The sequence below is a fragment of the Bactrocera oleae genome, chromosome 4 (genome assembly GCF_042242935.1).
Source record: "Bactrocera oleae isolate idBacOlea1 chromosome 4, idBacOlea1, whole genome shotgun sequence".
Classification (NCBI taxonomy): Eukaryota; Metazoa; Arthropoda; class Insecta; order Diptera; family Tephritidae; genus Bactrocera; species Bactrocera oleae.
Window position 1 is genome coordinate 5051106 of NC_091538.1, and position 24826 is coordinate 5075931.

General features: G+C 35.4%; 2 protein-coding genes across 2 annotated transcripts in view; one reads left to right on the forward strand and one right to left on the reverse strand.

The window, feature by feature from the left end:
* The window catches only part of mspo (M-spondin), a 129735-nt gene that overhangs the window by 3609 nt on the left and 101300 nt on the right, over nt 1-24826 (reverse strand). Inside the window, exons 2-5 of the mRNA XM_036374628.2 lie at nt 21299-21708; nt 17565-17786; nt 10064-10161; nt 9153-9284 (exon numbers count right to left, since the gene is read on the reverse strand). Coding sequence (XP_036230521.2) covers nt 9153-9284; nt 10064-10161; nt 17565-17786; nt 21299-21708 — 862 coding nt within the window. The remainder of the gene's footprint in view (nt 1-9152; nt 9285-10063; nt 10162-17564; nt 17787-21298; nt 21709-24826) is intronic.
* On the forward strand, nt 2849-3867 carry LOC106626784 (translation initiation factor IF-2). Its single transcript, XM_036374630.2, has one exon. The coding sequence runs from the start codon at nt 2979-2981 to the stop codon at nt 3747-3749; it is 771 nt and encodes a 256-aa protein (XP_036230523.2). The 5' UTR covers nt 2849-2978; the 3' UTR covers nt 3750-3867.

A 24826-nucleotide genomic window follows, 5' to 3' on the forward strand; every position in this document is an offset into this window, starting at 1 on the left:
TGTACCAATGAGCAATATTTTGGTATATTGAAGTTACTAGGAGGTTCATATTGACCGACTCATCTACTTTATTATTGTGGCGGATCAAATATATTAGAGATCCCGTTTGTTGCCACTGAGCTACTTACATATTAAATAATAGATTTCCAGTTTAAAAGTAAGCTTTCTCGTATTTATCCATAAAACAAATAATCACTGCTTTAGTTATTCAGTGATTGTCGACTTGGGAACTAACTTGTATCTTTAGTCATTATCAATGATATCCAATAAGTAATGGGTTCTGAAAAGTCATTGGTTTCTTAAAGTAAACATTTTTATTTATCTTCACATCCACAAATTGTTCATTAACTAATTTAATGTCTAAAAAGAAGGTCCTCATACTTCACACTTTCAAACCTTTAGCCTCTTATCTCTCCACTTTATGCACACCTAAGTAAAATTTCATTTTCAATTTGAATTAGCGTCGTGAGATTACTTGTTTATTTTCATTTAACGCCACAACACCTACACATAAAGCACTCGCTCTCCATATTAAGATGGAATTAAGGTACACATCAAAATGAAAAGGAAAAATAAATTTATCCGTGTTTTATAGCTTGGTGTAGATACGTTCGCTTACACCTGGAATTACAATGACAACCTTTACTGCGTACCTCATAGGTATACCATATATGTATGTATGTAGGAATGCGTACTCAAGTTCTGCGTCCTTTTCTTGTGCGTCGAATATTGTAAATACTAATATGTATATAGTTAGGGTGGAGCAAAAAAGAAATACTTTTCTTTGCTCGGTACTCTGAAAAATAAATCCTAAGAAAGCCTCTCCAAGTCTGTACTCCTAATTGTAACAGGAAGGTTCTCCGCCTTACAGTTTACTATTTTTTGTTTATTATCAGCTAGAAAAATTCAAATCTCGCTTCCAGACCATTTTTGTAGAGCAGTATATTTCTTAAAAAACTATGAGTTTTCCAATTTATAATGTTTTTTTTTCTTTGAGTTAAAAAATTCATAAGAAAAAAATTGAAAAAATAATAATTAAACTTTAACCATTAACCATCTTGTAAACGGTTCTGTTTACGAAAAAATCTTAAGAAACATTTTTGTATATCATTTATTTTTCTACAAAATTCATGAAATGAGATTTTTTCAAGTAGCTGAAAACGAGATATGAGTTTTTCTATGGTTACAATTAAGAGCTCACACTTGGAAAGACTTTCTTAGAGGTGTCTAAGAAACTATTTTTCAGAGTACCAAGCAATAAAAAATATTATGTTTTTTTTACCCACCCTAATACATATGCATATGCAGGTAGAAGGCAAACTCGTAAATATTCACTTCATATAATCACATACAAAGGATACCACAAGATATCTCAATTTGCTCTGTTTCACAGCTCTATTAGCAATAAATTCTTAAGTAGATTGGGAAGTGTCGATGGAAAGTGAATAGAAAGTGAAATGAAAAAGTAATGAAATTACAAAAACCAAAAAAAGAAAATCTGTGTGTTTAAAAGCAAGATTATGCAATAACCACAGATTGATTCTCAATTATAAGGAAAAACGAAACATACCAATAAATGTAATAATATAGTTAGGTCGAATCCGTCTCTTTACCTCTCTGCTCTCTTGGAAGACCAAAAAATTACTAGCTTTTTTGTAATAAAATAAATTTAGCTGAGTTTATTATAATATCGTCTATTTCTTGCTACTTTATTAAATTTCCACAAACTCTTACTATCCTATAAATATAACCATATTAGACCATGCCAGTCTACGAACATTTGAAGAAACAACCGACGCATATCAAGTTGTAGCGAATCGAAGAGTGCAACGTTCAAATGAAGCGATTTTTCAGATTTCACACGGCAAGAAAGTGATCGATCCTTATTTCGTGTGATATGATTTGATGCTAAAGAGTTTAGATCCAAGATTTATGTAGGGTCTAACTTCATCGTTGATTTTGAGTCCAAGTTAAAGACTCGATTTCAATATACATTTTTTAAATAAATGCGTTGGATTTTAAAGGCTTCACTAATCAATAACGTTAATAGTTGCATGGTATGGATTGAATTAAAATCTATGAAGAGACAAGTTCAGCTAATAAAATTGAGCAATAGTGGCCAGTTAAATGCGAAAAAACATAAGTAGATCTCCAAACACTAAAGTTATATAAAAGTTAGCGCGTATGCTTGTTCCAAACATCTCTCACTCTTACTGTCACTGCAGGGTTCAAACTACTAAGGCTCTGAATGCTTTTATCTAGAGTCTGTTCACAACTTTCCTGATATCAGTGTGCGCTATCAATATTCGTGGAAACACTTATAGGAAAATTGTCGAAGATGTTTTCAAACAACGGAATTAAAGAAGTCATGTTGTAAGTTGATCAAAAATATTCGATGAAAAGTTCTTTGCAAACGCCATTGTCGAAAAAATAGAGCAAATAGAGGGGAGTTCGAAAAAAGCGACTAATTCATATTGTAGATTGTGCAAAGAATTAGGGAAATTCGCGGCTGAGTTTGAAAAAAGATATCTTAGCTGGCGTCGAAACTTTCCCAGCTCTAAATTATTGCATTTACTTTTTTAATTTTTGGGAATTTTTTTAAAGAACTTTTTTGCCTAGCCATACAAATAAGCTTCTAAAATAATAACATGTGTAATTCAGGCTATAACATTCTGCTCATATACAGTTCATTTACGGTCTGATAAGATTATGTCACGAGATGGTGACGTCACGACCTTTTCCACATATTCTATGCATAATTACAAACATGATTGATTTGAATCGATTAAAAAAAAAGACGTACATATGTTTGAAGAGCTTCGCACCAAGAATGTAGTGCGTCAAGTGCAGTCATAAGCAACAAACAGTTGACAGTTATTACTCGACCGCAACACACAAGGGGCGAATCAAAAATCCTTTTGATGTAATATTTTAATTAAAAGATATTACAAACGTGCTTTTGATATCACAATTGAGGGATGCGTGGACACATTGGAGGTGGATTTAGACCCGCACCTGGACCGGTCAGGATGAATATGGCAATGCGACCGCCCGCCATGGGCATGGGCGGCCCCGGACCAGTAAGAGTCGGCATGAATACGGGCGGCCCTGCTACAGCGAGAATTGGTATGGGTGGACCTGGTCCAGCACGTCCACCGCCCGCCATAGGCATGGGTGGTCCCGGACCAGCAAGAGTTGGCATGAATACGGTCGGCCCTGGTCCAGCAAGTATTGGTATGGGTGGACCTGGTCCGGGACCTGGTCCAGCACGTCCACCGCCCGCAGCTGGACCTACACAAGTGAACGTAAATGTTAATGCAGCACCACGCCCAGTGGTAAACGATGTGGTTGTAGTTGGTGGGGCGGCACCGTTGCTTCCAGCCGCCGGCATGATGTTGGGCGCATCAATGGTGGCTGGTGCTGCGATGGGTGCAGTGGCAGCGTCGGCTATGAGTGGACCCAGAGAAGTTATTGTGAATGCACCACAGCCACAATCATCGACGGTCATTGTTAACACACCGGGTGCACAACAGCCGCAGGGTGAAACGGTGGTGGTTAATTCGGGTATGGGTGGAGCAGCGCCCTCAACTACAGTGGTGATGGAAGGTGGTGGGCAAAGAATGCAGCAGCAACAGCCAACAACAGTGGTGGTTGAGAATGGTGGTATGCGACAACAGCCAACGACCGTCGTAACAGAGACCGTGGTAATGCCACCGAAGTCGAATAGCTGCTGTTGTGTGGTCTTATGATATCGAACAAGAACAAACTGTTAGCATTAAGATATTTGGTGTGCAGAAAACTTACTTATTTATAATATATTATATATGTACGTGTAGATGTTAGATTTAAATAAATACTAAAACTTGATTAAGGTCTTTAATTTATTCCGCAAAATATTAGAAAAGAGATTAGCTTTGAAAGCTAAAATGGAAATTGACTCTGTTGCTAAAATTGTTTGTTGTGGTAAAAGTTGTGTCGTGGTGAAGACCACAGCTGAAACTATAAAAAAGGAACTCATAAAAAAGGAGTAGTTTAGTGTAATTCGCCTACCGCCAAATAACTTAAGAACTCTTTGTATATATTTTGAGAACATTTTATTGCTTTAGAACCCTCAAACCACGCGCCTGGAGAAACTCAAAACACTCCTCTAAATCAACTGCAGATTAAATTTTAAGAATTTCTTATATTTTTCTCTCAAAAATTCAAAATTGTTTTTCAATTGAAGAATCAGTTGAAACTAAAGCCCTCATTCAATTTAACGGTTACATATATACACAACATATATTACAAATATTTAACACCCAGAAAAAGATAAAAATATATGCAGATTAAAAATATCAACTTTTCAAAATGAAAACTAAACTCTTAAGTCATAATGGGTTAATAATCGCACTTTAAGTATTAATTTTGTGCAAACTATACGCAGCTAAATATCTATGAATATTTGAGTACATAGGTTTAACATTTATCGTATATGTATAAGTGTAGTTGTGTGTATATTCAATTAAGTACAGAAAGTGAAGGTCAGATGTACTTCAAGTATACTCAATAATGCATGAGAACCTGAGGCTGACAAAAATATTTGAAAACATTTTTTGAAGGTGTAGTAGTAGATAGGAATATCTATTCTATTTAATCGACTAAAGTACTCTTGAAACCTTGTTAGGATTTTTTAGTCAAAATAACATTTATTTTGCTATAATTTCACATATCTTTAAACTCTTTCGCCTAATTTTCACCAATTTTTCATGCAACATTTGTTTTATGTATCAGCGATTTTCATAAATTTTACACTTAAATAACTTTATTCAATTTAATTTTATTGTATTTCCTCATAAAATCGCACAACAACCACCCGACGTGGTTACCGTCATCACCGGTGGCGGCCGTTGCATGTTCTCCACGACCACCGTTGTCGGCTGTGGTCGCTGCGCGCCGATGTACACAGTTGGCGGCGGTGGCCGCGGCGCATTCTCGACAATAACCACATTGGCGCCTTGTGGTCGCGGTGGTGGTCCCACATTGATGTTTACTTGCGCGCGTCCTGGTGGCGGTCCGTAGCTATAACCCGGTGGCTGTGACATGTCTTGTCTGAGTGCTGTTAAAGAGCTGTAGTTGCGCTGCTGCTAACCGCTAATATGTGTTGGTATTGATGGAACGCTGTGTGTTGTTTGTAGTAGAATTTGCGCTCTTATAACGGACAGCAATAGTTCTGCTCGCTACTGCAGTGTGCCTTTGACTGATGGTGTTGCTGCCATTTCGGCAGTCCGTTACATTCTAATTGATATTTTTTAGAACTTTTTTTAAAGAAAATATGAAAGTAATTTGGAGTTTTATTTCATTGCTTTTCTTGCTTTCTTGCTGCACATCAATCAATTGGTAATTAAATGCTTAAATACACATTTGCCGGCTGGAATGCAAGTGCGTACTGACACACATATTTTTACTTATATTTGACTGTGCTCGAGTATATATTTATATAAAAAATATTTATGTTGCTATCTTATCGTCATACAAACATATGTTATATATGTGCTTCTATTTGTTTATGTATGTAAGTGTCCAGCGATAGCCAAACGCATGCGTCAGCGGTGTTTCCGTGCGACTGATAAGCACACAGCAACGACCAGTAATACAAATATTTATACACAAAAAAGTACTTTTCGATACTGTACACACATATTTATATATTATTTATACTAATATATTTCCATATTACAGGTATATATAATTATATAGTACGGTCAAAATTTATTAAGCTCATAAAATAAAAATAAATAACTTATTAGCTATTCATGGCAATCAAATATATGTACATAAATTATTGAAATTATTGAAATGTTGAATGTCAGCTATAAGCTATAGTGATCCGATCAGAAAATTATATTAAAAAATTTCAGCATTGCCTTGGATAATAATCTGTGACAATTTTCCTAAAGATACCTCGTCAAATGAAAAAGTTTTCCATACAAGCACTTGGTTTCGGTCATTCAGTTTATATGACAGCTATATGCTATAGTGGTCCGATATCAGCCGTACTGAAAAATCATAAAGCTTCTTGCTGAGAAAAAGACGTTTGCGTGTGTAGGACTAATTCGTATATATACAGACAGACATACGGACATGGCTTAATCGACTCAGCATGAATGCAGCAACCAATTTGGAAACAGTATATGTGCTCATTTGCTCAGCGAGAACTTGTAAATATTGCTTCCAAATTAGCGGAGTTTTTTTCAGTCGGAATAACCTTTCATATCATCATTGAATTTCGTCTTATGCCTTCATGCCCGTCAGCGCTTCTTCACTGGAGAATATATACGAAATTCAGGAACTAAAAGGTGTACTAGAGAGCTGAATTGCATAAAGCAAAAGGCCGAACGATGACTTTTAGTGATATTTTATAAGAAAATATTTAATGAAGGTTGCAACTCCACTCGGCTTTTCATAGAAACAGCTCATTCCCGTTAGTGCAAACCTAGTTCTACAATTTCCCATATCCGCAGTAAGACTTCAAGAGTTGCAAACAAAGAAAAAGTCAAGATGTTGTTAAATGCACAATTCAACAGCAAAGCACAGCTGACACACTTTTGGCATCGAAACATGAGAATATTGTGTTTACTGAGAGTATAACGATATTAGGTTTTTCCTGTTTTTGGCACTCCAACACGTTCGCCGCTTAAGCATATTGCCTTTTATCTTGTCGCTTCTTTCTTTGTATTTGCTTAGTGGTGCTAAGTTGCCATGTTGACTCTTTTTTAGCCATTTTTTTCATTTATATTTTTTTCCAGTGCCTTAGTGACACTTTTTCATCCTGTGCATGATTTATTCGTGCTCTGCCTTTGGTTTCGTCGTCGTCTATTCATTAAAGATTCAGGTTACTAGTGCCAACAATAGAATCTTGTAGATGTTGTGTGTGTGAAATTTAAGGCAATGGGCGTCACCGTCCAACAGAAAGTAGTTAGACCGCACACCGCCTTCATTTGCCTCTTCCCACTGCCGTGACAATGCCCTCTCACTAGTGATAAACTTCTATTCTTTGCTTCACTCTTCAACTCTCCAACTCTCCGGTACGCCATCCGTGCTGCTCAACAGACACTTCACTTTTCAGTTCATACTGCTTTCTTTTTTGCTCATTCGATGCTCCTTTTCAACTCAATCCCTGTCTATAGTTGTGTAGTGTGCAGCGTGGGATCAACGACGGAGAAATATGCTTTTTTGCACATCCTCGCCTGGATTTGTTGTCTCAGCGCTCGGATTAGTTCGTTTAAAAATTCAAAGCGGAAATTGTTGCCAAACAAATTTTGTATTTTTGTTTATTTTTCAAGAAACAGCGGAGAGAATAAGTGCAAATGGTGCGCAGAAAAGTATTGGTATTGACGCCCTGCCAGGTGCTGTTGACCCTTTAAGTGGCGGTAAGCAGTGAGGGAGCGAGCGAGAAATGTGCCAAATAATGCAGATGAAAAGACAGGGAGCGAGTCGACTAAAGTTATACTCGTGAATTCCACAAAAGAACCAAGCGGTTCATTGTCTTGGCTAGCAAATAAAGCAAAATGAAAAACTGAACATTTTGAAAGTTGGCCAAACTTTATATTTTATTATGGCTACAATGTTAAGAATTCCGCTACTCAGCATAGTATTCAGCTACAAAGTAGGAATCTAATTAACTAGCTTCCCGCGCTGTAGTTCGTACCACAATAGTCATAATTATTTTACTTATTCAGCTATTCAGCAAGACACTGAACTGAATTTTTTAAGATACTTAGTAGATAAATTAATTTGATGGATCTTTACAAATTAATTAATTAAATTTAGATGTTTTGTAAATATTCAGCAATCCTTATTTACGAAAAAGCAAAATCTTAGAATTGTAAAACAACCGAACTTGCTTCCGCAAACTATTCAGCAAAATTTAAGCGAACTTTTCTGGGGTTTAATAAACCAGTAAGTTTCAAAATAACAAAATTTAGGTATCTTTAAATCATTCAGCTATCGAAATATTAATTCAGCTGACATTTCAGTTATTCAGCAACTCAAAAATTTGTTTCATTTAGCTTACAAATAAATTATCAGTGTGTGATTTAACTTTTCAACCAAAGCTGTAAGCCATTCAACTATTCAGCACTCTATTCAGTAGTTCTCGCTATGCATTGTGTATGCAATAAAGGCATGTAAGTTAGTGAGCTACATAAAAAAATACTTTTATTTATAGACAATTCATTTGGTTAGAGAGTCAGTCAGTCAGCCAGTTAGTGTGCCAATTTTATGGGCGTACACTGTAGGCCACTAAACGTATTTGCATAGCATGGAAAAGGCGTGCTCGTGCCCGTTTTTTATTTTATTGTTTTCTTTTCACTATTTCAACCAATTATGTGTAGAACTACAGCGAGAGAACGAACAGCTGGACTATAGAGTGCTGACATATGTATGTTCTTTATGTGTTTATATACATATATGCATATACATACGTTTGCGATATGTTTGATATAGATATATAGTGACAACTGCAATATGAGCATGTCTGTCTTTGTTGAATCTCTTGGGGTGGTGTTACTATGCTGCCTAGTGGATAGAGATATTAAGACCAGTCTTTGATTGACCATTCTATTTCATGGCTGAGATTGTATGGGAGTATACATATGTATTTGTGAGTATTACTTCGTTTATGTGCGTTTGTGAGAAACGTTGGAAATGAGCATCCTACTAAAGCTACTCTAAATTATTCACTAACTCACATCCGCCTAACTCCAAGTACTCTATGTACTAAGTAATACGGCCTACTATTTGCCTACGGCCAGGAAGACACAATTGAGGCTTAGCTGCTTGTCAGAGCGATATTTATGAAGCAGCATATATACTTTCAATTAGCCGTATAGTCATTTTCATTAGAGGACATTTAAATACGAGTATTAGCACTGGAAGTTCGTACAAGAGAGTCACATTATAAATAAGCTAGTGGTAAAGCATATTTGGGGAAAGGGAGGAATTGTGTAGCTGTCGTAGTTTCAGAAATAATCTGCTTGCAAAAAAATATATATATATTGTTTGGTCACAGGTCAGGTTTGACAAGATGACTTTAAGGTAATTCAAATTCGACAGGTAATGTATCTTTCAAATTATTCAAAAAGATTCAGTAGAATTTCTTGGTTACTCACCCTGGATTCATTTTAGCCAACAAACGCGATCGTATGCGATCTCTCTCCGTCACCGATGTAGGCTGTACGGAGACTTCATTTTGTCGTTCTCGTTCAATGCTGGCGGAAAGCTCATTATTAGTAATGGTGGAGCTGTGATAAATGAAGAGCAAAACTTGTAATATAATTTTCGTAAATAATCCGGACTAACTTTTGAGAATCTTTCTCAAAACTATTACATTGTTTAAAAATCTAAACATGTTTTTAAAAAATTCTATATTGAGTGCAAAATTCTACGAACCTCAACTTTTTAAAACTAAAAAAAAAAGTATTTGAAACATGAAAAGTAGAAAATTTTTGTTCGAAGCTGTCATGAGCTTTTAATATATATTAAGGAACTGTCAAAAAGGAAAATGTTCAAAAAATCTTAACGGAATTTTCGGGAGTATCTGTGGATTGAATTAAAGTCTTAGCTTCTTACAAAGGTTTTTTAATATTAAAACAAACAGTTGTATATTATCAAAAACACACTATTAATACTGTTATAGGAAAATTATTAGATTTCCATACTATAAAATTGACAATTGAGTCTTTGGGTTTATCGTACAGCAGAACTTTAGTCTAAATGTAGGCATCCACTACAGAAATAATGATTCCAGCAATATGATATTATTCTAATCCTGTGACAGATGTCACAGCTCCTGTTAGAGCTCAAGGGCTATAATCTACTAAATAAAATGGGTGATTTGAGTGTGTTGACATTAGTTTACTTGCCTACCTTTAGGCAGGCTGTCGAATATTAACAAAATAGCGTACTCTATCGAAGTCGCATATTAAAAAATTACTAAAAACAATAAGCTGAATTGAAAATTATACTATTATCTACTGTTTTTAATTAAGCTAATACTTAAACTTCACTACTTAAGACTTACTCATGTTCCGCTTCCAAGTGTGTTTGCGTCTTCACCGTCTCATATTTGCGATCGTCTTCGGCAAAGTTGAAAACTTCACTCAGCTCATACTCCTTCAACTGCAAAGCAGAAAAGTGAAAAAAAAGAGAAAGAAAATAAATTTTAGAGCAGTGGCATACACATAAAAGTTTAGCACAAGTTGTAAACAGTGAATGAAGGAATTGGCACAAATTCTTAATACTAAAGCTAAAGCCGCAACTAAAATACCAACTAACGGCAACCGACAAAAGACGCGACTAAAATGGCCAATTAGCAAAGCAATCAGCTTAAATGGAAAACGCTCAGCGTGGCTCATCACAGGGCTCAGACGGAATGCGACTAAGGCGTTGGCGTTAAGTAAACAATAGCGGCAATTACTTAGATGTATGAGTGTGTGTGTCTAGCTGCGCTCTTGAATAGCTTTGGTTTTGTGAGTATGTGTGTGTGGGTTTGCCTTTGTTTGCATGGCCTTAACATTTAATTGCATTTTGACAGACACTCTTCTTTGGCCCATTTAGTTTATTTATTCATTTCTTTTGTTCTCCATTGTTTTTGGAGTTGAGTTTGTGTTGAATAGTGGTAATTTTATATTTTCTTACTTTTCTCAACGAGTGAATATATCCTAATATGGAGAAATTTACTTGGGATTCGCTAGTAGAAGTTACTTAAATACTTTCTTATTATTTATCTATAAATTTTATCTAATTTAGTTTGTGTATATTTTATTTAACCCTAATCATACCGATTATCGAGGATAATTCTGGCTGGAAATTACCCTGTTTATTTATGAAATATTTAGTATTAGAATGTTTATGTATTTTAAACATTTATTATGAGTGAAATGTGGACTACTGCATATTTTAAGATAATATTTCGGTTGCTTTCCTAGAATGTTGTCATATTTCAAATTTATTTATTCTACATTGAACTCTCTTACGACAAATTATTGTATGCTAAGCCAAGCGTATATTAAGTTTGCAACGAAGTTCGTAATACACAGCAGGCAAGGTCAGAGACCCTATAAAGTATATATATAATATAATTAATCAGTGTGACATGCTGGCTCGAAAAAGCCATGTCCGTCTGTTCGTCCGTCTGTCTGTCTCCATCGAGCATATGCTTCGAATATTGAAGAAGTTCAAAAAAAAGTTTTTTATTAAAACACATTGAGCTCACTGTTTCCTTAGCAATTTCGAGTTTTGCTTCTTATAGAACTTTCGTTCGTACATTTTCCATCACAAACAGCTCCATAAATGCTTACTTTGCTAAAGTTTTTGTTTGTTTTTGCGCTTGAAGTTCTACTAAATCAATACTTTGGAGTTTCACCTACAAAATTCTAACGTGTACGAGTATACATGCAGCATATATCTAGATATGTACACATATAGGATATATATGTAGCTACCATACATGTGTTTGCCACCCACACCCACACATCACAATATTCTTTAAATAATTTGCACCGAAAGTAGTTTGCGTTGCACGCGTCTGGCTGCCAACTGCCGCAACATTAGCAGCGTGGTGTTGCGCATTTTAATTTGGTTTTTGCCTTTGCTGCGTGTTCGTGTGTTCGCTGAAGTATTTAACGATTTTGTTATTGTGGTTGGCGCTTTTGTTGATTTTAATACAAGCAGCGCGCAGTTGCTTAAGTATTTGCTGCTGGTTACCGTCACAGTTTTGCGTTTATCGGTTCGGCAATCTACCACGGCTTTTATCGCAATGTGCTTGTTGTGGCCTGACAATTCCTATCGACTACAATTTCTTTTAAGTTTGCGAAGTTTACGCCGTCTTTTCGCTACACTTTTCTGCTCTTATCCGGCAAGCTACTCAAATGCCTGTGCGTAGTGCGTTTATTTACTTTTGTTGTTGTGTGTTGAAGAAATTCTTTGAAATGTCTATAGTATGAGTTGCATGCCTATTCAGTGGCTTGTCGACTTTTGTAGTGAAGGAGTAACCGCAGCGGGCGCCAAAGTGTATGAAGCAAAGAAAGCAACCGGATCGAGGCAATAACAGTTCTACACAGCAGGCAACCGCGCGCGGCTGGCTTGTAATCCGCTTGCTGTGAAAATGCGAAATATCCTACGCTGGATTATTGCAACGCTGCAAATTCCTTGCCGCAGAGATTAAGTGCGATTGGAATGTGTAAATGAGCTGCTGTTTATAGCACACGCCAGGCGGCTGTTGAAAGCAAATGCTTGTGTGTGTTGGCTGCTAGTTGGAGGAGAGCGTAAAAATTGACGCACGTTTGCAAGACAAACAAATCTGTGCAAATTTCCAGACAAACATTTGTTTTTCCACAGTCTTTTTTTGTGCTAAGATTTGAGTTGCGTTTTTACTTTTTATATGGAAGTACAAAACTGTAGTTATTTTTATTTGGTTTAATATTAGCTGCAGTTATTTTGGGTACGACTTTATTTGGGCAATATTGGTTCATACAAAAATAAGGCTATGTACAGAGCGTGGTGAATTTACTACACTATTTGGTTGTGGTGAATTAGTGAAGCATGGACAGATTGCAGGGCAACCTCGCAAGCAGCACAAAGCCAGTAGCTGGATAGAAATTTGAGTGGTTTGAGCGGCCGCTATGGTTACCTACTTTGAAGACCTCCCAAAAATGTTTGGTTCAGATGGGCTAAACAAGTTGGAACATTGCTATCTCTTACTAAATTAACATTGCCTTCATATGGGTTATACATGTTAGGGGAAACTTTATCAAATCAATTCGAGGCAAGCGAAAGATCGCTGGGTCGAGATTATCTGACCAAAAGCAGATCTGTAATAAATGGCTAGTTATTTTTCAATTTTCTATTTGTTTTTTTTTTTGGAGACCAAACAAAATATATATTTCAATATATCCGGTTACTGTCTGTCTCTCACTAAATCTGGTGTGATTTTTAACTCATCCGACATTCAAAAATTGGCGTGGTTACAAGATTTGCGTCGCCTTCATATGAGTTTTATATTTAGATAGCAAGTCAATAAGAGGCAAGCCGAGACTTTTTGTTACCGCTTGCGCATGATCATTTCCAAAAACCTATTTCGTGGAATTCTGCGGCTCGTCTTTTGCAGGTTTCTGAATACTCAAAATGCATAAAATGCATTAAAACAGGAGCGTCGGTTGCGCTTACTAACGGTTTGTGAGAGATACAATATCCACTGTCGATAGTAGTTTCTTGCTGCTTAAATGCACAAAATTTTCTATAACATATTTCGTTACTTTAAGAAAAAGCATCAGCTAACGGTTATGCAACCAATCAAGCTTACAAAAGCAACGCTGTGCACTTGGCTGTCACTATAATAATTGAAGTTGCGAACCTAAAAGCCGACTAAGTTTACGCAAATCGCTCAACGCTTGTGGGACACATTTAATGTAGATTGCTGAGCTGGCAACTGCGGTTTAGGCATTTTCACAATTTCTCAGAAACCCCACAATTTCCTCGCAACATGCCATAAATACCTATGAGTTGGACGGTTATATAGTCTTCTGCGGTTGCTGCTGCTGCTGCCGTTGGTGGTTGGCAAAGTTCCTCCACACCAGCACACAACGCTGACTTTGTACCTCGGTTGGTAGCGCTTGCGGTCGTAAAATAGAAATTGAAGGCGTTCGTATAATTACAATGAGCCCACTCGTCCTCGAATGACCACCAACCGGACACACCCATACAAATACACTCGAAATGGACGGACATAAATAGCGCACACTATAATAAAGTAACAGCACACATACACACGCACCAAGAAATGTCAGTTTCATACAACGCCATTGACTTATATTTATGAAGCTGTGTCGGTAATAAAGTTTATGCACACACACTTTAGTCTCATCTGTGTGTTTTTGGCAACATTAGTTATGTCTGTGTTGATTTGGTTTTTTGGCTATGCCCTCGTATGTTTATCCACGTTGGCCTTTCGTGGGCGTTGTAAATTGCCTAACATTTGTGGTTGCGTGATGGACGCTTTAATGGGCATTTGCATGCATTCTGCTTTTGGTTCAGTTATTTTATGGTGGTCACTCAGCATTTAAAGTGATGCGAAATCTACATGACTCTCGGTGCACTTGAGATAGTCGAAATTTGCTGAATATGTACTTGAATATACATGAGATGCTGACATGCATACTTTTGGGCGTTTCCGCTAGTATAATAACATAGTTTAAGGATTTCAATCCTGTTAATTAAAGTGACCTTTGTTATACATTACAGATACCTACACATTTCTCTGTAAGCCAACTCTAGTGAATATTAATAAGGGTTTTAATAGCAAACAGGGTGATGCATATTGTTTTCTAGTGACTTTGATTAAATCGCTCTATAAAATCTTAAAAATTCCTTGTACTCGAATAGAAAAAAATCGAGACAATTTATAATGAATATTTACGCTTTAGAGAAAAATAACGTACAGGGGGATTCAGTATATCATATTAATAAATACAGCTTTACAAATTAAACTGACAGCTGTCATATTAATAAATACTGGTTTCAATTGAATCTGACAGCTGTCAATAAAGTGTAGAAGTGAGAGATAGTGAAAAATAATTTGAAAGAAACAGTTAATGAGTTAATAAAAAAATATTTAAAAAAAAATGTCTTTAAGCGTACGTTTTTTTTCGCTGTAAGAAGGCACTTTTTTTTTTTTAATTGATTAAATAAAGATTTTTCCCATAAAATAGCATTCATCCTGTATTATTGCTTTCCCCTGTATTTTATGTTTTGTATTCTAATCTACAACAGGCCTTTGCCATGATTGTTTATTTGTTAGTTTCCACATTTTATGCATATTCTCTAGCAGCTCCCAATTGACCAAAGCTGTGGTCATCAAGCATGCGACCTCGATCAACTGAAATGCTTGTGTTTTTGACTGAATTTCTGCTGTGATTGCGTTGTTGGACTGGGAATTCATGAATTGCACGAAGAAAACTTAGCCTTTATTGTGTCAATTAATCATTATAAATCTTAATGATTTACTAATGAAGCAGGGGATTGCTTGGATTTTTGTTAAAAAGATATTTTAATATTGAAAACTATTTATAAAATAGTTTCAATAGAATAAAATATATACTACTAAATGCAAAAATACACTTGTTTATTTTTAAATATTTAAATTATGTTTAGCACGGGGCAAAAAAAAAACACTTTTAAGTTTATAAAATATGTTTTCGAAATATAGGCGTCACAATACGCTACACATACTAGGTTCCAGATCACAAGGGCGTTTCGGGAAGCGAAATATTTGATGAGATTGCCAAAACTATCAAATAGAAAATGCAGAGCAGTAACCATGAGAGACATGCTTCAAAACGTCTTCTGCTTCTGCCCGGCCTTCTCTAGAACTTGGTTTAGATATCAAGGAGCTTTGCAGTTCAAGGGACTAGATGAAGTATCAAAATTAGATATGAAGTCTCTATTAAACTTCGTAAAAAGCGTTGACGGGCAAGACCGTCGTCAACTTCAGTTCGTATATACAATATATTCCTCCACTTGGCATTACAAAGGGCCTGTAGGTCTATGTTTGGCATGACAGCCAGCCAGTGTAACCAAAACAAACCTAAAGACGTCGCAAGTTTTCTTGTTTCAAGCTATTGTACTAAAACACCGTTTTCATAGAAATCTAATCTAGCATCCTGTTTGGCAATGCTTGTCTATGTGAATTGATATTACAAATTTTTTATTTTTTCTACTTGACATTCTCAGCTGAAATTATACACAGAAAATGTCGCTCATGAAAATATTTTCTTTCAGATGGGATTGCTATAGCAAACTGACCGTTCCAAATCAAGTTCCTTGAAGGCAACTTTTGTATTTGTGAAGGGTGTTATAGCTGTGGTGCAACCGCAGTTAACGTTGTTTCTTGTTTTTTTGCTGTATTTAAGCCAAACTACATAACTATTGTATATATACAAGTATGATTTGAAGTAAATTTGGAACAAAAATTATTTTTAATTTCACCTAGCGCGACTGAAATTTTGATACTTTACTATAATATTTTATATAGATTTTCTGTTATTTTTTTATTTCAAAAGCTTATCGATATAATTTTGCACTGCTATAATACAGTTGAAACGTAGAGCATTCAATTGTACTTTAACCCTTTATTGATGAATATTGTTGAGTTCAATTATAATACTCTACAAGACTTTGGTTCGAAGCAGCTGCTTTTAATACAAAACTATAGACTTGAAGCTACTTGTGGATCATACTAAAACTTTTCAAGCAAAAATATTTATTTAGCCAAACATAAATTCACATTTTTACTTTACGACTTTGCTAAATTACATTACAATGCTTGCCACAATAAAGCTTTCAGTAGCTGACGCACCACAAAGGCATAAAAGCTTAATAGCTATGATCAGCAGTTAAGTGCATTAAAACAAATCATAAAAGCTACATAGAAAATAAAATGGTAAACTACTTTTTAATGTCGCCTTAGTGCAATATTTATTACTAAAACAACAACAACGCGTCCGCATACGTCTAAACGTCGAAATTTACGCCCACTTCACACAGTTTCCTACGAATTCACTCACACTGTAACGCCCCATTACGTTGTTGATGTACTACACGCTGTAATTAAGCGGATGTCCTCGTTGCGAAAGGGCATGCAAGCATTGTGCATATGTGAGTGGGTGTGTGTGTGTGTGCCAAATCACAGCACCTACATTTAACATGCAATTTTTGTGTAATTAAATATTTTTTCTGCTCAAACGGAATGTGTTGGCAACGGCATTTATATGTCAGCAATTATGCGCACATGCACACATGCGATAATATGTGCGTATAAGTGCACATGACGTACAACATGAGCGCGTAGGCCTTGTGGCAGGAAATGTTGCGTGATTTCTTGCCACACACATAAACATATATATTTTATTTCATTTTTTTTCACACACGCACATAACTGACACACACACATACACGTATTTATATGCTGCCAAGGTGGCTGATGCCATTAATGGGTCATTAGTATGCTCATTTTTATTCTATGCCATTTCAGTTGCACGTCTATCACTGCCTTAGCCGCTTTTTCATGCCACATTTAAATAAATTTACTTGCATGTGTGCGTGTGTTTATGCTTTGCGACTTGCCACACACATTAATATTGGCCGGCGTTAATTGCCGCATGTGGCAAGTGCAACTGATTTGCTGTTAATTAAGTGCGGCGGCAGCTGCCAACCGAACTACAAAAACACAAAAAAAAAACAAAAAAAATATTCGTGCAAATGACCAGTCAAGCGCCGCTAACAGCCGACAGCTGTTGTTGTTGCTCAATTAATCAACATAATCAACATGCCCAACGCAGCAAATGGCCCACATTTTATCATTAAACTGCATGTGTATTCTATAATATGCTATATCCGCCCTTTATATTTACATTTATCGACATAAAACGAATATGTAGCAAAATATTGCCTTCATTTCGCTGACAAATTTGATTGCATACTTTTACGCGCGCGCATAATTTCTCACACGCCACGCACTCGCTTACCTTAATAAATTGAAATGTCGCTATCGGCGGTAGACGTTTGCTCTTCGGATAGAAGAAACTGCTTGCCGGATGTGCTGGATAGCGTGAGGTGATGCGATAAATGACACCTTGTGGCGATGTCGGCCAATTGGGTGCGGTAAAGGTGAAGCCATTGTCGGTGCCCGCGTCTAATGGATCCATTTCGACGGTCACCGTATCAATCCAAGAGCCACCGACGCAGAGCTGTAAGTAATTAAATACAAATAATAAAATTTTTTATTGGTAAAGGCTTCAAGAATAAGCAAAACTGTTAAAAACTAAAGCAGTGTTGCCACATTTGATTTTGTGTTAACGGTAATTTGCTTTAACAAATGCTTGCAGATTTTTTACACACATGATGTAGTTATCTAACGTTAATACGTATTATAAAATCTGAGCTTCATATTTGATATATTTTTACAAATTATTTATTTGACCTATAAACTGCAGATATAATCTAACTGTATCGGAAATCATATCGCAAAAGTTTTTCAGTAAAATAAATATAATTTATTAAAATAAGAGACAAAAAACAAAGCATACATTTACGCGCTTTGGAATTTATTTTAGCCAAATGGGCTGCAAGGCTTACCTAAGATTTCACCAACTATCGCAAGATTTTAAGAATACAAGAATACAAGAAATTGACCGCAGCATACATTTAGGCATCTATAGATATTTTTTTTGTAATAAGTTATATTTTCGGAAACTTTATACATATTTATTACCGCCGTCAACAACTAATTCATATTCCTTCTATTTTTTTAATACGTAAATTAAATTCGTTATTCATGGCAGAGCTACAAAAAATTTTACTTTAACATACTTCTAGGTGCATCTCTTTGCTTTTTTACCGAAAAAAAATTTCTAGAAGAAATCTCAGCTCATGTCGTCAGTCAGTTCAGTAATCGTTTTTCAATACCCCACCACTTATCTAAACCGCAGTTTAATTTCTTTAATTCACATGTAAAAGAAATCTAGTGGTGAAAGTGAAAATTAGATATTCTAAATATGCAAACATCATCGCGCTACAGTAAAAATAAAATTTCATTTACCGAGCAAATAGAAAATCCAATTACTTTTTCCTCTCAAATACTACAACTCAGCAGAGCGCCAAAGCCCTAATGACAAAGCATACTTTTCAGCGCATACAAAGTAAATACACATATAATGTTCAACCACAGGCTTACAAATGAGTTTAAGTACGAATATTTGTGCACCAATCTTTGTCGTCGCATTAATTGGAAAAGCATTACTGTCAGCTTAAGGCTATCGATAATGATATTCATTGCCCGCGACTATAGCGCTACGGGATACATTGAACGCGCCTAAGTGTATGCTATGCAGACATAAAAATGTTACATGTAATGTCAATGCTATTAATGTAAATCGGCGCAAATCGCATTAGTGAGAGTGATATGAAATGCGAAAAGATTGAATGGGTGAAGGAAAACAGTGCGGGAAATTGTGGGGAGAAAAGTTGAGTGGAAATAAGAAATAAGCAAATAGTAGTGGGTAGGACGTGAAGCAGACAGTACAGGGGTTTTATGACCGCTTATAAAAAGTGGAGGTGGTCATTGTGGAGTGTTTACGAAGTGAGAGTGGTGGTGTAGTGGCAGCGCCGTGCAGAATTGGATTGTGAATGAGCACTCGACGCGTACTTTATACGATTTGCGGGGCGCAGCAGTATGCGCGCAGATAGAAGCAATCAAATTGAAATCAAAATCCAAATACAAATCGAAAGCGATTGAAGCTGAAAGCCATTGATGTCATTGTAGACACATCGTACAGATAATGTAGCATTTGTTTTGTGTTGTTGTTGTGTACTACTCTTACAAAAATTGCCAACAATCGACAGTAAATGCGCGCCCAACGAAGTACAAGATACGTTGCTAGTGCACAGTGAGCGCCACAGCTTGTTGATGTCTAAGCTGATGAGCGAAAGGTTGATGTGACAGCTTGTGGAGTTGGTAGTGGAGTTTCTGCGGTCATTGCGCAATCAGATCAAATTGTCAAGTAGCAGTAAGCGGTATCATGATAGCGCGCCAAATGACGACGCAACCTTTGGAGTGAAGATTTTGCCAACCACTTGAAACCTACAAAGGTCTGCTGTTTGCTGTTGCTTTAACGCTGATTTACATAGTCTCGCTTATCGCAAGCGCTTTGTGTAGACTTCAGCCCACACCGCAACATCACCACCCACCACTACATTCACCCTTGCCGTCACGTCGCATTTATTTTGATTGGTTTGCCTTGCAAGCTTGTTGACTCTTTGCCGTTGTTGTTGTTTCTCTTCTGCTTCTCAACCGCTGTTACCGTTACACACACACACAAATACCTCAGCATAATCTTAATGACATTGTCGCTGCGTATTTAGCCACAAGCGTTGCATGCAACTTGTTTCCGCTGGCTGTCGTCTGCCTGCTCATTCAGCGCTCATTCACATCAATAATCAGCTCAGCGTGTCTGCGACCACCAACGCTTGCGGTGCTTGTGGTGTACTATGCATTAACGTCGCTGCTAATAAATTGGTTTGACAATTGACAATTTGAGTGCGCCACGCTTGCGGTTAAGGTAAGCGTCTGCCACAAGCGTGAGTGTACTTGTGCGTTTATGGTATGATATACGACAATAACGCTTCACTGCACATGAATAATGCATGCTAATTCTGCATATTGTATAAATAATTATGGTGAATGCGAAGGATTTTGATAAGCAGTTTGAAATGAGAATGCTTGCGTGTGCAATTTGAGATAGGCCTAGAAGAAGGAAGAAGCTCTGATATGCTATGGAGTTGTTAGAAATGCTGAAATTTAAGAAATTATTGCATATGTGTAGTTTGTAAGCGTCATTGGCAGCACACTTCGGTTAATCTATTTTTAAGCTCTAAGTGGATCTTTAGCTCCAGCTCAAAGATAATTCGATAAATTTAAGGATTTCGGATAACTATCTTTGCTTTAGGCTTCCTAATCTATGCGGTTACATCTCGCCACCATTCGCCCATTCATCTACCAAACTGGACACATAGAACCTTTCAGAGGATGACAGATCGAGCCGAAGAGATCACGCCTATTCATCTACCAAATTGTACTTAGAGAACCTTTCAGAGGATGGCAGAGCTATCTAGAGACGTCTCGCCTCTATTTGCCCACTCATTTTTCAAGCACTTCTCAGAGAACCTGACAGATTACTGTGTCACTAATGTAGTCCCCATAAATCGAAACTCATATTTTTATGAAAATATTGGGATGCAGTTAGAAAAGTAGTTGAGGAAAGTGGATAATTTCCGACATATCCGTTACTATAATATTTTTATAGAAGTGTAGCGACAGCGTAGTTCCTTGCGAAATTACTGCAGAGAACCACTGTGGTTTTACTCTCAAAGAAATAATAAATCTTAATTTAAATTTAATATGAGAATTAAAAATATTCTTTACAAATATTCTGTGTACGTATGTAAGGACTAAAAACTTTCACTTTCGTATATGGCTTTAGTCTATATAGATCCCTTGTGGCTCCCATTGTCCACTTATTATTCTTCATTTACCAAAAAGTCCTTTAAGGTTTCCGGCTGTCAACTACTTCATACAACTAGCGCCACTACACAAACTGCCATTTAATTTACCTCATTTGCCATTACTTACAAGTACTAGTAGCTCGCCTAGCCTGCGAGCGAGGTTTTGCTAGAAACATGTCTATTACGCCATGCCACTCACCTGAAATGAATCGACGCCGATAAACCAATCGGGCGATGGCACAATGCGCGTCATTAGCGACACCATACTGTGATTGCTGTCGACAAAGAATTTTGTCTCCTGCCGGCCGTCGCCCACCAGCACAGCCGGTATGTTGAACTCATCGAAAACGCTGCGTTCACCAGTCCCAGCTCCAGCTCCAGCGCCGGCGCCACCGCCACCCCTCACAACGCTCGCCGTTGGCACAAAGCCTGCAAATGAATTTCCGTTTGCGGCGATCTGTTGCTGTTGATAGTGCATCTGCTGTTGTTGTTGTTCGCCCACAATGCTGTCCAGCAAATCACTTTTGCCAGTTTCTGAGAATTGTTTGACGCCTGCCGTGGCCTGTTGGCCGATGTGGAAGAGCGCATAAGATGCGTCGTGGGTGCGACCTGCAAAAAGGAGAAAGATGGTGATAAAGTAAGTGAGCTGGAGGTCAAATAGAGAGCGTTGAGAGCTTAAGTGTATGCCGCATATTGAATGAATAAGAATAAATTAATTAAGCGCCCGCCAGCTCAAGCGCGCTCGGTCAAAGCGCACAATTAAAAATGTATTACAAAGCAGTGTGAGTGAAGCCAAGAAATGAGCAGAGACAAGTGGTGGCTGAAGAAATTGCGCCGAAAGCAAAACATCAGCAAGAATAGCGACGAATTAGAAAGAGTGAAGAATTACGCAAATTATTCACAGAAAGCCGAAGTGACGACAGTGTTTGCTTTGGTCGTTTAAGACAATGCAAATAATTGGATGGTGGGTGGGACAAGTCATTTTGTGCGACATTTAGGTCAGTTACTAACTCCAATGGGTGTGGAAGAGTTGCGGAAACGCCGTCAAGTTGCTGAATTGAATGCAGTTCAACGAACTTGGAGTGACGAAGAATGTTTAATTAATTAGACGATGAAAATGTAAATGGTAAAGTAAGAGAATTCTGTAAATCTTTTCAGAGTGTTTAAAATATGGCATCTTAGTGGAAGAAATTTCTGAAAATTTTTTGGTAAATAATGCAAAGTGTTATTTTTTGAGCTTTTCACTTTCAATAAATCTCTAAAAAGGTTTCTAATGCGAAAAGTGTCGTTGAAAAGTATGATGACTTAAGTTTCATGTATGACTTAAAATAAATGTGTATTCAAAAGTACAAAAAAAATTAAAAAATTTAAATTTTATTTAATTTATAATATGTAGTTCAAACTTGTACAATTGTAAAAACTTCAAAATCTCTAAAATTAAAAACTTTTTTGTTCGCGTTCTCTGTTTCTGTTATATTTTTCAATTAATATATTAAAAAAAAAAATTACAATATAATTTAAAAGATTTAGAAAAATATTTTCTTTTTTAATAAAATTTCTTTTTTTTAACTATATAAAAAAAATAAAAAAATAGCTATGTTATTTCAATAGTTTTTATTTAATTTTTATTATTAACATTTTCAAAACTATAATAAAATTCTATATATCTATACAATTTTTTTTTCAAAATTATTAAAAATTAGAAAAATATTAAATTTGTTCAAAATTAAGAAAAAATATATACAGATATTAGATATTTTATGAAACTTTTTTTTTTTATTTCTCGCAATTATATATTCCAAAGTTTGCTCAAATTTAACCATAACTAAACCTAATTTAGCTTTTTGAGTAATTTTCTAAATTTATATTTTTTATATAAGAGAAATATATATATTTCAAAAAATGTAATTTTTAATAGATTTTAAATAATCAAATCGACTATTTCTATTTAAAAAAGTTTAAACTTTTATTTAAAAAATTTTCAAATTAAAAACCATAAAAGTTGATATTATTAAAAATTAAGTTCAAAAGCAATTTAAAATTTCCATAAAGTTGAAGTAATTGTTTATATTAGTATACTTTAAAACAAAAAAAATTATTATTGATAATGAGGAGTTTTGAAACTTTAATAAATAATTTTTTCTTCAATTACACTTTAAAATATTTTTTGCAATTTATTAAAAATTAAATTATTTATAAAAATTTTAAAAATTATACATTTATGTTTCATTATTTAAAAACAAAAATTTTTTGGTAGAGTTGTATTTTTAGTTTTAATTTTTTGGAATTTCTTCTTAATAAAAATATTTGTTTTTAAATTCCAGATAATTTTTTATTTCTTTGCCTATATGTTAAAATATTTACAAAGAGAATCTTTTTAGTTTTAGTATTTTAATTTATTTAAAAAAAATTAATTTAGAAGTAATATAAAGATTGGTTTTGGTTTTGAATTTGAATTTAATAAAAATATTCAATTATATTATATATATATACAATATTCAAAATATTTAATATTTAAAAAATTTTTTATAATAATTCTAAATTGAATATTTTTATTTAATTCAAATTTAAAAACAAAACCAACTTTTATATACTTCTAAATTAATTATTTTTAAAAAATTCGTTTTAATTTATAATTATTATTTTTTATTCCTAAAAATGCATAATACGTCAAAAAAAATAGAAAAATAAAAATAGTATATGTTTTCAAAATTTTTTTAAATAAAATATTATTATAATTGTTTGGAAGAATTATATTTAATAATTTAAATACTTTTGAAAAATTCTGAAAAAAATGCATAAATGTTCGATAACTTTTGTATTTAAAAACGTTTTGTTCGTAATGTTCACAATTAGATTTTTTTTTAGTTTTAAATACACTAAATATATTTATTTAAATAAATTCTTCTTTAACAATTTAAAAAAAAAATCTTTTCTTTTTTAATTTTTTCTATTTTGTCTGTAACATATAGTGATATATATATAATACATAGAGCGTTCCCTTAACATCACATGCCTCGCTTTTAATGTAAATTCCTGCAGCGTTTTCGCTTTCGTTGATTATGCGCTCGCAATAAATTAAATTAAATATTTCAGCATAGAAAAAATGCTGCTCACCAAAGCGCTGTGCACAAATAAAGTTTCGCATTTGCTGCAACGCGTTAAATCAGAAATTAATTTTGCCATTTTTGAAGCGCACACGCTGGCAAAATCAAGCGCATACTAGCACGAACACACTCACGCTGTGTATGTGTATATGTGTAGCATAAATATACATAAACACACTTGCGGTTGAGATGTGCGAGCGCTTTGGTAATTTAAGCGCAATTTACGACTACGTTTGCTGCTGCTTTAGCTTAATTTTGTGGCAAAGCGTTTTAGCCAAGCAGCACACCGTGGTTTGCTTAAGCAGCAACTGGCTGACACACACACATGTAATTATGCTTATATATATATATATATGTATATGTATATATCTGTTTAGAAATTTACATATGTACAACTGCTGCTGCGCTCTCTTGTATAAAGCTGTAAAGCGGAAAATCTACACCAGTGCCTTTTCCACGCCTCAAATTACTCGTGTTTGCGTGTCTGTGTACGCCACGCCCACCTGCTCACCCAGCAAATTTACTGCATTTTTCATTTGCTATCTTATTTCCTCCATTTCCATGCCAGCTAAATGTTGATTTACAGTTGCGTTCGCTTTTAAATGAAAGCTAGCACGTGT

Excerpts from the sequence above, each read along its gene's own strand:
- LOC106626784 (XM_036374630.2), top strand. The coding sequence starts at position 2,979 with ATGCGTGGACACATTGGAGGTGGATTTAGACCCGCACCTGGACCGGTC.